Source organism: Vidua macroura, chromosome 3 (assembly GCF_024509145.1).
Source record: "Vidua macroura isolate BioBank_ID:100142 chromosome 3, ASM2450914v1, whole genome shotgun sequence".
NCBI lineage: Eukaryota > Metazoa > Chordata > Aves > Passeriformes > Viduidae > Vidua > Vidua macroura.
Window position 1 is genome coordinate 21,146,868 of NC_071573.1, and position 14,576 is coordinate 21,161,443.

Genomic DNA, 14,576 nt, shown 5'->3' on the forward strand with positions numbered 1-14,576 from the left:
TCACTTAGTGATGAGGGTTAGCTACTCACAGGCAGTTGAGCACCTACTTGTGATCCTTCATGATTAAATTTGGATCAGGAAGAACAGCAGAGCAGCACAGTAAGATGGTTATAAAACAAGGAAGGAGCAAATTAGCTGTTCTTACCTTTTGCTGTCAACCCAAACACAAAGTGCCTGTTGTTCATATGACTGGGATGAGTGGCAAGGAGAGCGTGTGCATCCAAGGATCACAGTCATCTTCCTGTGGCACAAGTACAAATAGTGCCAACCACAGCACTCTTGGTGAGCTGTGACTTAGGAAATTAATAAGGGATCTGAGCTGTCTGCTTCTAAAGAGTAGGCAAGTGGGCTCTCAATCAACTTCTGCTTGAAATTAAATGAGAGAGAAGAAAGGCTGACAATAAAACAGGCATTTCTCATAAGAAAGTTTATGTGACTGTTGTAGTCCCACAAGTGAAAAAATAAGTGTTGGATTACTTGAGACAATAAAATTAGAGTGTTTAAACCATTAAAATGGATCAAGGAAATTTTGGCGGTGAAAGACAAGTATATGAAGTGATTTCATTCCCAGCTAAACACGTAAATTTTGCCAGTTATTATTTGTGGCAGGCAAGCAGCATGTGGGAGACACGTTCTAATATTCCATACAGCAAAAATAAACTTACTTTTACACAAACTCTTCTTTCCCATATATGGCCCCTGTTAATGAGTTGTTAGTTGTGCTTTTAAGACCAGCCCAAGCAAGCCTAGGAATGGAGGATGTTGTGATGTTTGATAATACCCTGTGAATTTTCACCCTCACTGGTATCCAGTGGCTGCTAGATCTTTTCTTGCCAGTGAGATAGCTGTGATGGGAAGGAAGAAAAGCAGAGACAGGACCATTTTGTTTATGGCTCTGTTACTTTTGACCCAAGAGTTAGAAACATAAACACTACTGTGAGAGACTCCAGCTAGTCATTCTTGTCCCTGCTTGAGTAAACTAATAATAAAATTCAACCCTCTTTCTTTAACAGGTACACTATTCTCCTGAAAATTACACCTACAATCTACAAATAGCTTTGGACTTACTTCACAAAGAGGTAAAGCAAACTTTTCTAGTATGTTGGAGCAGGGATTTTCTGTTCTGTTTGCAAAGCAGTCACTGATTATTGATGAAGAATTTATTTCCTTGCTTTCATCTGCAGAGTACTACTGTATCCAGAGGTGTTTGCTTACAGGAAAATCTTTGTGAAAGGCAAAAAGGGCTAGGGAAGCTTTTTACCAAAGGAATAAGAATGTTCTTTGTTCTAGCTGATGTGCTGTGAACAAATAATATCAAAAAATGTTATAACAAAGTGGAACAAATACTATTAACTGAGTGGAAAATGCTTTGCTTGTTCTTTAAACTGCACATAAGTATATTTTTGTGGTCATTAAGATAGAGGTTCTGATATTCCACATGAAGAATGATAAGAATAGTTGAAGAGTTAGCAGGTGTCTGGGTATTGCTGAGACCTATAACAACTTGTATGGACCTTTTTGAAGCCATCATTTTCAATTGACCAGCTATCAACATTTAGAATAGAACTAGGCAGTGCAGGCAGGGGCTGTAATTTAGTATTGCTTGTGTGGAGAATTAATTATTGAGGAAGTACTTTGAACACCCCTGTTATAAATAATACACAATGCTTGAATCAGCAGGCTGCTACCAAGGTCTGCTGAGGCTGTGTAGGGACAAAACCAACACTCTGTGCTCCAGGAGTTTGCTATGGATTTGTTTGTCCTCTTGGCAGGTTCCACGGGCATATGTGAACCTGGTGACGATGCTTTACATAGCAAGGCTCCGGGAGCTGCATCAGTCGGAAAACAATAGCTGCTCAAAGCTGCTTATGAGGTTTGCAGATGGTTTATGTTACAGCTCTCATTGCTGTTCACAGAAGGCTGCAACGTCTTCTTGGGAAGTTTTTCTCAAAGGGAAAAGGATCTAGTATTTCAGACTACCAAACATCTTTCCCTGTGCATGTCTACATTTTGGTTTCAACACAGCATTTAGAATTAACTGTCTCTGTTGCTGTCTCTGTATCTGAGCCCTGCTGTTATTGATTCTTATGAAGGTGCCACTTTTGACTCCACACTTACCCTGCAAGTGAGTTCAAGCCAGGGCAAAGAAAGCTCAGCTGGACACTCTTTGGTGAAAATAGAGAAGACACTAAGACACAAGGTTTTCTAGTTGTATTTACAGATTTACTTTTCTGCACTTAAAACTCTCCCTCTTGCTTCTGTTGTTTTTAGTCTCTGTAATCTCATTGCTGATTACTAGTTTTACCTCTAATTAATGTCTCAAGTAGATGTTTTGGATGCTTAATTGTTGCTTTATGTCTCAACAGTCCTTTCCAGATCAGTGTTAGTCCACTACTGAGACAGCAGGCCTGCACCTTGAGTGGACTTTTGGTGATTCAGATAGGGTCCAGCATTGTCCCCTGGAGTTGCTTCTGGCAGGACTTGCTTGTTTTCAGAAAAGCAAGTGTCTACTTTTCTGGACAGATGGGGAGAATAACTTTGTCCTGTGAATGTAGGCAGCCACTGGTTTTACAGGAGAGGCAGAGATGCAACACTCTTGCTGTGATTTAATGGCTTCCTTGTGGCTGTCAGTGGAAAATTGGTTTTGAAACTCAGGGTGCTGATACTCCCAATAGCCAGTTGTAGTGCTTTTAAAAAATTTATTTATTTATTTTTACAATGGTTACTGGCTAGAGTACACAGGTATCTCAAGGCCCTATTCATTGGGCAAGGATGGTTAGCAAAGCCTTTAGATTAGATTATCTCATGATGGCTGTAATCTTACCACATAATTTCAGGTGCCATGTTGAATTTAACATTTGCCTGTCTGGCAGCAAGCCAAGTTTACAGGGTGATAAGCAGAGCCCACGTGGGACAATAAATGCCATTCTACTGAGTAGAAGAAGAACCTGAAGGAGGATTTTGATCTTGAAAGTCTTCTCTTTTTTTTCTGAGATTAGCAAACAACCTGAAGAGCTGTGTCTACTAAGGTTGCCTAACATATGTTTCTGAAACTTCTGAAAACACAATTTAGATTTGTACTGTTCTCATATAGATGTACTGTGGAAGTAAAAGCTTTTGTTAGTTGGTCTCCATTAAGACAAGTTTGGACACAGTAGGCATCTGTGTATATTTTACATGTATCAACTGCATCTCTGTAGGAGGTCTTTCTCTAAGAGCTCTCTCAGGGATGCTTTACTGTGGTCACACTGTCAGGATATTTGAAAGGAGTCCTTCTTCTAATTTGGATTTCTGAAGTAGTGATGGGGCATGCCCAGGAAGATGGAACATCCCAAAAATATCCATGCACTAGAAAGATCAAAACCTCAGGGGAGGGACAAAGGTGGCCAACTTGAGTTCACAGAATCTTAAAATGCCTCAGCTTAGAATGGCTCTCTAAGGATGGAGAATTCTGCATCAGTCCTGGTGATTGTTTTGGTGCTTTACCAGCCTTGCTGTGATACACACTATAACCTCTGACTCTCTCAGCCGATTAGAATGAATTTGTGGCAACTCCATATTGAAGGATGCTTGCACAGTTCTGCTGAAGAAAAGCATGTTGCACAAGTATACTTGTGAACAGTTTTTTGGGGTGGGTTGGCCCCACGTGCCAGCCAGGCACTCCCACAGCTGCTCATTCACCCCACCCCAGCAACATGGGGAGAAAACAAGGACTGTGAGCAAGAAAATCGTGGGTCAAAATAAAGACCAGGGAGCCACTTACCAAGTATCGTTGCAGGCAAAACAAACCTGATTTGGGGAACTTAATTGTATTTGTTGTCCATGAGCATAAGCAGTGTTTCTGCTCAAGAATTTGGGCTATGAAGAAAGTGAGGGGTGAGAGGTAATGCTCTCATTCAATGGCCTTTCAGAGAAATCCCTCTCGGAGCTTTTAATCCTGCAGCCTGTCAGCTGGGAAGCAAGGGGGAAAAAGGAAGAGCAAATCTCAGTGCCATGCTCTTATCCCACAGGACACTGTGCCCTTGTGTCATAAACCCTAAGAACGATTCCAATGAGTTAAAGAAGTTGATCTACTTTAACAGAATGTATCAGGTAAGGCACATTGCATTTGTTAGAAGTTTAATGTCATCCTTCTGTTGATCAAGGGACCACAGGTGGGCTAATTTGAAAGTAGGGGATGGTTTCCACTCACTCTAATGACGTATTTGTAGTTGTGATTAAAAAAAAGTAGGATCAGGATCTTTACAATTCTGTTTCACTGAACCAACAAAACAGATGAGAAGAATAATTGTTACGTCAGAGCGTCAGCAGTTTTATGACCAGTTATATTATTGAAAATCAGGTTCAGTCAAACAACATGGTAACTCAGACGCAAGTTTTCAGGCACAGCGTGTCAGCCAAACCAAAAATACTTTGGTGGTTCTGTAAGGACGTATTTTTGACAGAAAACCTAATCCCTGAGCAGGCTACCAGTCCTTGTGTGGGGTGTCTCAAAAGGGCAGCTGGGTTGGCTGCCTGGCCCAAGCTGAAAACCTTCTGCAGGAGGGAGGGGCAACCCCTGGGTGAGGTGTAAAAGGATGGAACAGCTTGATGAGCTGAACACAGAAGGAACAATGACAACTTTTCTTTAACTCTTTAGGAGGGAACCCGCCAGTTAGTGGAGAGTGGAAGGTATGACACGAAGGACGATTTCACAGTGGTTGTGCAGCCATTTATGACTAATATGGAAATGCCAAAAACACAGGTAAAACTAACAAGAAAACCACACCTACATTAAATCCTGGTGCAATGCCACTGACTTGTCAAAATTGTTTTAGCTGTAAATGTAGCTAGCAGTTTCCTGACATAGTAATTAATTATTATATTCAGTTGCCATCCAAAATTGCATGAAATGTTTATGGAATATGAGATACTGAGCAACAGTAAAAAAGCAAGGAATACAGACCTTGATTTGGGACACTGCAATTGGACAGCCATGAAGTAGATATTTTTGGTCAAAATCTTCATCAGGAAGCACTTGCTCTACATTCCCTGTACATCAAGTCCTTTACAGTACTTTGGTAAATGACCTTTGGTATGAAAACCCATATGTTTTGGAGGACTGTAATGTGTAAATCTTAAGGGAAATAAAGAACACAATTGATATCTGTGCCCAAGTATTCTGTTCTCAGAGTCACAGTGGTTTTTATTCCTTAGTACTTTGGGAATAATGTATTGAAGAGTTTTAAAAGGCTTCTTAGTTCTGAGTTACTAACTTTCCCTGGCCTGGTTTAATTCTGTTTGCCTCAGAGGCCTGTGCAGATACTTTGTTTAGAAGTCTGCTGGGTTATCTCACTGGAGGAGAGAAGACAGAATACGCAGCTTGTTGCATTTTGCTGCCTCTGTGACAGCACCTATCTTTTTTCCAGGAGGGATGGCCAGATGATTCATATTTTGCCCCAGATTGTTTCCACTTCAGCCAAAAGACTCATTCCCAAGCTGCACGTGCTTTGTGGAACAATATGGTAAGATTTCTAAAAGTTGTGTTGCTCTCTCCTTGTTCACTTCATCCTGCCCTTGGCAGCACAACCTCGCCCCCCCCGCCCCCCCCCCCCCCCCGAGATCTACTAGGTAGCCGTATCTTTTCTGAATTGTGTTTACAAAGGAAAAGAGTGATCATATGAAGAAAGGTCACCTGAACTGTTAAAGCAGTCATATCAAACCAGTAAATCTCGGGGTATGGTAAAACTGGGTGTGTTCGGGCTGTGTCTCTCAGGAAGATTACACCTGCCAGGCACATTGACCAGCAGGCCACATTCCAGGTGTATGGGAATTAGTCTCTTCAGCACACAGAGAATCAGTGCATGGGACAGCTGCCAGCATTGGTGCTGTGCCCTGCAGTTGTCTTGCTGCACTGCAGAGGTGGCTTCCAATGACTGACAGCACAGCATCACCCATTGCTCTCTGGTACTCATCTGCTTTTCCTCTGTGCATCCCCTTCCCCCCCCCAGCTGGAGCCTGTAGGGCAGAAGACAGATAGTCAGAACATGGATGATGAGCTTGTCCTCAAATGTCCATCTGAGGTAAGTTATAAGGGTGTCTGTGTTTATATGGAGGTGCTGGGAGTGGCTGGGGCTGTGGGAGCCTTTACCCAGTGCCTGGAGCTCTGGCTCTGCGTGGGTGATCTGCTCCTCCCTGCAGAGTTTGTGCCACTGCCACCAAGAGCAGCATGAGCACTCACTCAGGAGCGGATGGAGGGTAAGCAGGAGTCAGTTTCCTCAGAGTCTCACATCACAGGTGGCCAAAACACAATGGAAGGGTGTTTGGCCTACCTAACCAGGACCATCAAGTATCCACACTGAATGGCAAAGCTTCAGTGGGGGAAACAGAGCAGTGATGGTACCAGTCAGCAGAGCTCTGCAGGATTCACTGGGAATACCTTGCAATGGGGCCACGAGCTTCTTGTGAACCACACACAGCAGGGTCCTGAGGGTATTCTCTAACTTCTGTTATAAAAATATGACCCAGATTTATACTGTTACACAGATTTTTAAAAAAGCCATTTATTTACTTATTCATTTTTAATCCCTGTGTTTTATTTGCATCAAGCTGCTAATCATCTACAGGCATCTGAGAGCCGAAGTCTGGGGAATGGAAATCTCTGTGCACTCCTCTGTTGCTTTGCATTAATTCAGGTTGCTTTGTTTTGTAGGCTGAGCCATTCCTGAGGACATATAAGAACAGTAATTACACATACCCTAACCAAACTCCAGTAAGTGTCAACATCACCATCCCACTGTTACTCTGCTGCATCTGTTCCTGTATGGTAACCAAATGAGTTATGTTCTGCAGCACAGGGGAAATCAGTCTTTGGCCAGAGGGGCTTGGGAGGCTGAGTGCACGGCACAGAGCAGGGAGCTACTTCCTAAGTTAGGCAAAATGCATCAGAAAACACTTGTAAGAACACATGCTTAAACACGTGCAGTACAGGATGCTGCACTCTTCTGAGCAATACTGAATATGACTACTGAATTGAGCAACCAAGACCTGTCTGGTTAATTACATGCTAAAGAGGCTCTAGTTTATCCATCTGGCCTCTGCTGGGAAGATCTTAGTTTCTACTGACTGTATTTGGTAGCCAAATGCTCTTCAGCTTTCTTTTTCTCTTTAGAATTATGGAAGCCAGCTGCCATGTGAGGACAGGTCTCCATCCTCCCCTCCTGCAACTTCAGGTAGTCTTGCCTGTTTATGTTAAGAAGTTGAATTACCTTCAGCTGTCCTTCAAGATGAAAGTTGGCTGAAATTGTTGCTGGACTGTGAAAAACATTGCTCGGAAAGGATGTAATGTTTTGCAGCAGATGCTTAACAGATACAATGCCACACTGTCATGCAAGGTAGCATTCTGACTAAGTAGCTTCACTGAACTCACTGCCAGTGGAGAACTTCAAAATAACTTGTGATGAAATCCAGATTTGAGTGCTGACATAGCTTATGACCTATTCCACCTAAATGTCATGGAAAGAAACTGGAAATACAGCTTCATTCATGTTAGTCTGGAATTTGGCAGTATTGGTTTTTCAAATAACTTCATATTGTCTTTTCCTTAGTCTTTTGAAGTCTTTAATGTGATGTTCCTGCTTTGTGTAATTCTGCATTGTTTTACCTTCACTTTGGTGCTGGATATTCTTTGCCACTTATTGTTATTTGCTCCTTGCTGTCCCGTCTTCTCGGAAGGGATGTAAACCATTGAAAAACTGAATAATATGCATATGTTGGTGCTACAGTCACAGGAGATGAGCTGGAAAGAGCTTCTGATTTATCACTTGGGTATTGCAAAAACAATGTGACACAGCATCCCAGTGACAATGGCTTATTTCACATTCACAGGAGAGAAAAAAAAAAAATAGCTATTTCCCAGCCAGGTTCAACTGCATCTCTTTCCTTTGCAGTGCATTCCCTAAAGCCAGCTGATGTGAAAATTGTAGCAGCCCTTGGGGATTCTTTGACGGTAAGAAGACAGTGTTTTTACTGTTCTCTTGGTAAAACTACAAACATGTGCCTGCTCCAGTGGAGGGGAAATAGATATTGCACCCAGAAGCAAAGATCTGTTCATTCATGGATTATAATAGATCTAACAGCTAGATTAAGAAGGAAGGTGTCAGTCTTCCAACACTCCATTCCCCCACACACTTATTCATATGCTTTTGAACTCTGGCAAAAACACAGGCAAATCCTTTAAAGAGGTGCCTAGGTAGTTTGCTGGATTTGAGACAGAAGAGATCAGATGCTGTTGAAATGAGTGGGACATAGCACAAGGCTTAGGTTACTCTGCTTTTCAAAGTTTTTTTCCACATAGGAATGGACTGATGGGCCTGTTTTTCAGCCTCAGTTCTTTCAGGAACAGAATGCAGCTAAGTGGTTTTGGATAATAGCATTTTAATAATTTTAGCATTAATGAAATAAGGAAGTATGGGGTGAGAGCCCTCTGACTTAATGCATTTCAGAAGATATTTAGTCATTTTATTGTGCCTGTTTTAACTCTTAACTGTTTTTTTGATCACAATACAGTTCTTGCTGCTGATAATTTTCTTTGGTAGTCAAGAAGGAATATGTTTCAAAATCCAGACATCCTATATTCCAGTTATGCCTTTCTGCCTTATGTTTTCATACTGGTCAAAGATTGAAATTCTACAGCCAAAGGAAACACTGGACAGAAAGATGTAATTGGATCATAGGTTTCTCAGAATCTGAGTCTTAACAACAAACACATTGTGTGTACAAACCGTGAACCCTTTACAACTCTCTGGCAGACATGGTGCTACAACTCCTACACCCAGGAGGCTACTGAAATAAATAGAAGCATTTTGATGTAAACCTGCAGTACTAACAAATAAAACATATTCTGTATATGGTTGTTGTTGCTGTGTTGTAATATCTGGGGCCCTGCAGTACTTCTGCTTCTAAGTATAGTCTGTAGGAGCTGGGAATAAATTCTGCTCTCATAGAACATGCAGTAATATATTGCTGTCTCAGAACTGCACTTGGCCTGTGCATAGTTACTCTGAGCACCAATCTTCTGTTATTTCAATAAAGTTTATACATAGAAGAAAATGTAGTATTGTGGTTTAATCTAAGGTAGCAGAAAATAGCTGCTTAGTACTGTACTCAAGTACTAGCATGCACCTAGATTTAGAATGAAACTATACAGTCACAGCTGTCAGGAACTCTGCTTCTGAATTCTGGAGGTGTTTTAGGAGGGGTGTAGTTGCCAGCTTGCCTCTTTCCTCAGGGTAAGTGTAGAGAGTGCTTCCGCCTTGCTCCAGTTCTGCTGTAAATCTTTCAATTTAGCACAATGGTTTTCAAACTGGTATATATGAGTTATGGTGGTTCTTTCTGATACATGCCTATTTTCTCTGCTGAGTTCATGTAGTGTTTCATATCATTAGCCATTTTGTGTGTTTGATTGAGATGTTTTCATCACTGTTGACTAATGCAACCATAAAAGTGTTATTTGGCTCATCTAGTCCCATGTCTTTGTTCCACAGCTCCATCATACATTTTGTGTGTCATATATAAAATATGATGTTTTTAAATAATTATGAAAGCCATTGTGTCCTTCAGGAGAAAGGTTTGGGAAAAGTCAGATGTCTTCTAAACCTTTGGAAGACATCCACTCAATTAAAAAGTAAATAAAATAACTATGTAATTCTATTTAAATTAGTAAATTGTATTTGTTTATGTATTTGTATTACAAGTTATTATTGCATTAGTAACTATGCTTTAATTTCATTTGGTTAATGAAAAATAATGTCCAGGCTGGTTCAGGAATTGCCTCAGATACCCTCCAGGATGTGATCACTCAATACCGGGGACTGTCTTGGAGGTAAGTCTTCAGCCAAGGTGATGAAGAGATGTGTTTTAGGTCTTTCAGCTGCCAGAAAGTTGAAAAAAAGGTTACTTCTCAGGACAGCATTTCTTGAAGGTGTATCAAGACTTTGTCATAAGGGTAACTTTACAGAAAATATTTTCAGCAGTGGATTTTAAGTAAGCTTTTTGATCTCTCTCATGCTTTCATTTTTGGCTGCCTGCAACAGTTTGTATTTTTATGTTGGGATGTCAGGTTGGAAATCTACAAACAAGTCAGAACTGGTTGGTTTTAGGACTTCTTCTCAAAGTTTTCTATTTCTGAACTTTTTGTAGTGTCATGGAAAATAGTTTGTTTGGCCGGAGAACTTTGCCACATATAGCAACACACAGTCATAAAAGACTAAATTGTCTTGCTGTTGTGCTGTAGCTCTGTTGATATTGACTGAAGCAGTTCAGTGCTGTACTAATACCTCTGTGTAAGCTGGAGTGTGGCCTCAGTATGTCCTGTCAACACAAAAGCTGAAGAAATAGATCCCTGTGCAGAAAACAGGAGGAGTGAGGAGCTACTGCTGAAGTTCTCTTGTCACACAAGGGCTGTCTGTGTTTGGTGTTGCCTTCAAGGGGCTTCATGAGACTGGAATGGGCCTCAAAGTTGACCTTCTAATCTGCAGTGCTTAAGTATGAATTGAGTATTTGAGTATGAAGCTATGTCAGACATTTTTCTGCCACTTAATAAATGACTGTACCCCGTACATCTGCAAGAGCATTAAATCCTTCTGACAAGTGTCTTCACCACTGAAACCTCACCTGTTCTCCCCAATAACACTTCCATTTCTGTCATCTCCATGGATTCTGATAGAATGATAATTACCAAATTAATAACCCTTTGCTTTCCCCATGGTGTGTAGCAGGCTTTCACTTTGTTTATTGTCTGTGTCCAGATCAGGGGTGGGTGACTGGGATTTTTCTTTCTCATTTTAGTATTGGAGGAGATGAGTCGTTGGAGAACGTGACTACTCTACCTAGTAAGTAAATGCTGTGCTACATATAAATGGCAAGATTGAGGAGATGCAGTGGGCTAATTTCTGGTAGATTTATAGAGTTTTTGAGTTTCTCAAAGCTGCTTTAGTGTAATTAACAAGAAGTGCCTTTAAAAGAAACAGTATGCTACGATTAAAAAATAAAAAGTTGCCTTCATCAGTGAAGCTGAGAACAGATAGAAATTCCCTTACTTTCTTTTCCGTCTCCCTTTTCAACTCTTTGGTGAGTATTATTTGAATTTCTAAATAACCTTGCTATGTCCGTGCTCATGATGTACTTAACATTTACTTTTAAGAAATATTCCATCACAATTTTTCCAAAAGAAATATTTGCATAGAGTAGGCCTCTATGGTAAATAACGCTGCCTACTCATACATGTAACCTGAAGGGAATAATTTTAACTTTCTCTTCACTGAAACCTGCAACTTTACATAGCTCAGTCTATTGTTAATGTACAGCCACTTGACTTTCAATTTGGATCAGCTGTAGTAATAAACTTCTATTCAAAGAGGGCCAGTAAACTGTTCTTTTGTGTGTCGGCCATTATTTAAGTGGAATGTAACAGGAATATAATTCTAATAAGCAATTAATTGATTCATTGAGTCCTATTACATTTGATAAAGCCCTCACTAAAATGTGGTTAAACTCAGTCTTTGAGATTGAAGTAGATTTTGTGGTTTATAACGTGGCCGTGTTCACTCTCAGATGTAAATTACTCTGCCAACTTCCTTTTGGAAACTACTATGGAGAACATGATGGAACTCCATCAGAACCATGCACCTGAGGCTTTGTTCTTCACATTTGTCAGTAGTATGAGATTTTGCACAGCAATGAAGCAGGCCCAGATGCTTTAGGTGAAAACCAGCTCTGGCTGGGCTGAAGGACCCTTCGCACTCACTTCACAAAGTCAACATTGTACGACTGATAATTTTTTTTAGGCTTTAACCAATACAACATGAGAAAGAACTGCACACAGTAGTCCCCGGTTCTGCTCAGCTTATCTGCTGGTGTCAGTGCAGGGGACTGCAAGCACACTGCTGAGTCACTGCAGCTGGTGACCACCCCTCTCCCCACTGCTTGGTGAATCCATCAAGGTTGACTGGCAGCGGCAGCAGCTGTGCTGTCAGAGGAAAACTGTGGTAGTGCTGGTGTGTTCTTCTAGTCCCTGTAGGCAGAAAGCAGCTGGAATCTTTTTGCCTTCATTGCCACCTCTGTTTTTCAGACATCTTTCGAGAGTTCAATGTTAAAATCATGGGCTACTCAACTGGGACTGGGAGTGAGAATGATTCCAATGCATTCCTTAACCAGGCAGTTCCTGGAGCACTGGCTGAGTATGTAGCTTTTTGTTTTACATTTGTAAGTGATGGATGCTTCATCTAATTGCCTTTCAACTGTCTCATGTGCTGTCACAACTTGCTCTGAAGAGCAAGCAGAACCAGTTGAGTTAGAGTGGAAATTGGCTCAAAACACATTAAATGTATGGGTTTATTCCATTGCAGAACTTTCAAATGAAACTAACAGTCCTCATTATGAAATCCACCAACAAGAAACTGGCAGAAACAATTGAGAGGTTTCTACTCTTCCTGTTCAACATCTATTCATTTATCTATTTATCAGTCAGTAAATCTGTGAATGTTTTTAGAAATTGAACATGTAATGAATTGGTAAGAGAAACTAGGAGTAAAACAGGATGAAGTCTTATGTAATTCTGGCCTCAGCTTTCTGGATAAGCAAGCAGGAAAGGACAGGAGAGAGATGGGGGAAAAACCAGTCTAGAATCTTAAGAAAAGAGAATTACTAATGGTCATCCATGGGTTTTGGTGCATTGCAGACCTGGTGCAGTTGGAGCCAGTTCTGCCAACATAATAGGGATTGTAGTGTCTTGCAGTCACCTGAATTTGGCTCTTTGCTTTTGGTCACACCTGGGAAGCTGCATGAGTTGAGCTTTGCTATATAGCTTATCCTAGAAATCCCTGGATACTTATTCAAAGTCAGTGCTGTTTAATTAACAAAACAGATGGCTGCTTGAATTCAGTCATAGTTTGGGCACGGAATCTGGCAGACCATGCCTGGATTTGACATTGTGAATTGCTATTACCCAGACCTTAATTTGTTTGTTTAAAGAAAAATTCATCTTGCTTCCCAAAGGAGTCTTGGAAGTGAAGTTCAGAAGCCAAGAGAGGTGTTTGTGTTTGCTGTATCTAAGCAAAGATTATTAGGATTTATCAGGTTTTTTTATTGCTCTCCTGTAGGCCCTGTGTAACTTCTGACTCATTCTGGTAATCTCAGTAAATACTTGGATTTCCTGACAGAAATAGGATGCTAGGTCCCCTGCTATATCCTACAGCCCCCACAGAACTGAAAGAAGGCATTTTTGTATTTGGTGATGACCAAATTTAAATGTGTATGTCAGTGAAATGTGCATCAGGCATCAATGAGAATTTATTAACATACTGTATGCAGCATATATCCAGATTACCTCCAGCTATTGCTTGCTGCGTGAAAGAATAAGAGAGGTGCCTGTCTCATATTCTTTATCAGCTAAATCCTAAAAAAGGCTTTTTGGTCTGGTGGGAGGACTTGAAGCAGGATACACAACATCTTAAGTCACCATTATGACTTAGGGCAGCTTGTGTCAGCAACTGAGGCATTGCTATTAAATAGCTATTTGTTAGCTGTTTGAAATGAGTTGATGGATGCTAGTCTAATGAAAATTGGCGATTTCATCAATACTAATTCATTTTCTCTCTTTCCCTACAAGTGACTGGACTCGATAAACATGATGAAATTGAGCTGTCTTTGTTTTGTAACCATGTTTTGTAAACATTCAACAAGGAGACATAGACAACATGCCAGATTTCTGCTTGTCTTCTGTTGTTTCTCTGTCTCATAATTCTCTGCAGAAATTTGTGCAAAAGTAAAGTCCTGTAAAATACTATTCTTGAGCTCTCAAATATTCTTTTGGGGTTCTGTCCTATAATGTTTTGGTTCTTGATGTACCTGAGAAGATTAATTTATCCTAGTCAAGTACTGAAATGTATTGCAATGTAAGGTAACGCTCCTCCTGCTTTAGGTATTTGACCCTGGAATGATGATACAATTCAGCATTTATTCTTCATCAGCCAAACCCATCCATTTTCCAGTGATTCACAGGGCAAAAAAAGTCTACCAGCTAATGCTGGTATTTAAGAATTGTTACCTGGCCTGTCTTGCTTTATGGTTATCTGGAAGGTGCTTTCTAGAGGTCCTGGGACATTTCTGAAATCAGATAACTTTGCAGCCTTACCAGCTTATAGAAACCAGGTGTAAGGGTTTCTTAAAATTAAATCCATGGCTGCTTTGAAGAGGTCTTTATTGAACTAGACGAAAATGTAGTAATGCAGGTCTCATACAGCAAAATGTTCCTAAGCCTATCTGCATTATTGCCAAAGTGTTTAAGTACACGATAGAGTTAAGGATAGATCTGAATAATGTTGCTGAAGCAGAGCCTGGCTGAGGTCTCTGATTTCATGTGGGGAAAAGGAAAAAGGAGGTTAAGAATTTAAGAGTGAGAGGAGAAAACAGGTGACAGGAATTGTGAATATCTGTATTTCCCCTTAGCAAACTGTTTCCATTGGTCAAGATCTAAATTTGGTTGAAATTGCAGTTCAAGGATGGATCATTGCTGGCACTACTTCATTCAAGATGTT

General features: G+C 40.7%; 1 protein-coding gene across 1 annotated transcript in view; it reads left to right on the plus strand.

The window, feature by feature from the left end:
* PLB1 (phospholipase B1) overlaps positions 1 to 14,576 on the plus strand; it is a 76,288-nt gene that overhangs the window by 31,261 nt on the left and 30,451 nt on the right. Inside the window, exons 25-36 of the mRNA XM_053972890.1 lie at positions 1,014 to 1,079; positions 1,773 to 1,873; positions 4,011 to 4,092; positions 4,640 to 4,744; positions 5,409 to 5,504; positions 5,991 to 6,062; positions 6,692 to 6,751; positions 7,151 to 7,211; positions 7,929 to 7,987; positions 9,795 to 9,862; positions 10,828 to 10,871; positions 12,110 to 12,218. Of these exons, the coding sequence (XP_053828865.1) occupies positions 1,014 to 1,079; positions 1,773 to 1,873; positions 4,011 to 4,092; positions 4,640 to 4,744; positions 5,409 to 5,504; positions 5,991 to 6,062; positions 6,692 to 6,751; positions 7,151 to 7,211; positions 7,929 to 7,987; positions 9,795 to 9,862; positions 10,828 to 10,871; positions 12,110 to 12,218 (923 nt within the window). The remainder of the gene's footprint in view (positions 1 to 1,013; positions 1,080 to 1,772; positions 1,874 to 4,010; positions 4,093 to 4,639; positions 4,745 to 5,408; positions 5,505 to 5,990; positions 6,063 to 6,691; positions 6,752 to 7,150; positions 7,212 to 7,928; positions 7,988 to 9,794; positions 9,863 to 10,827; positions 10,872 to 12,109; positions 12,219 to 14,576) is intronic.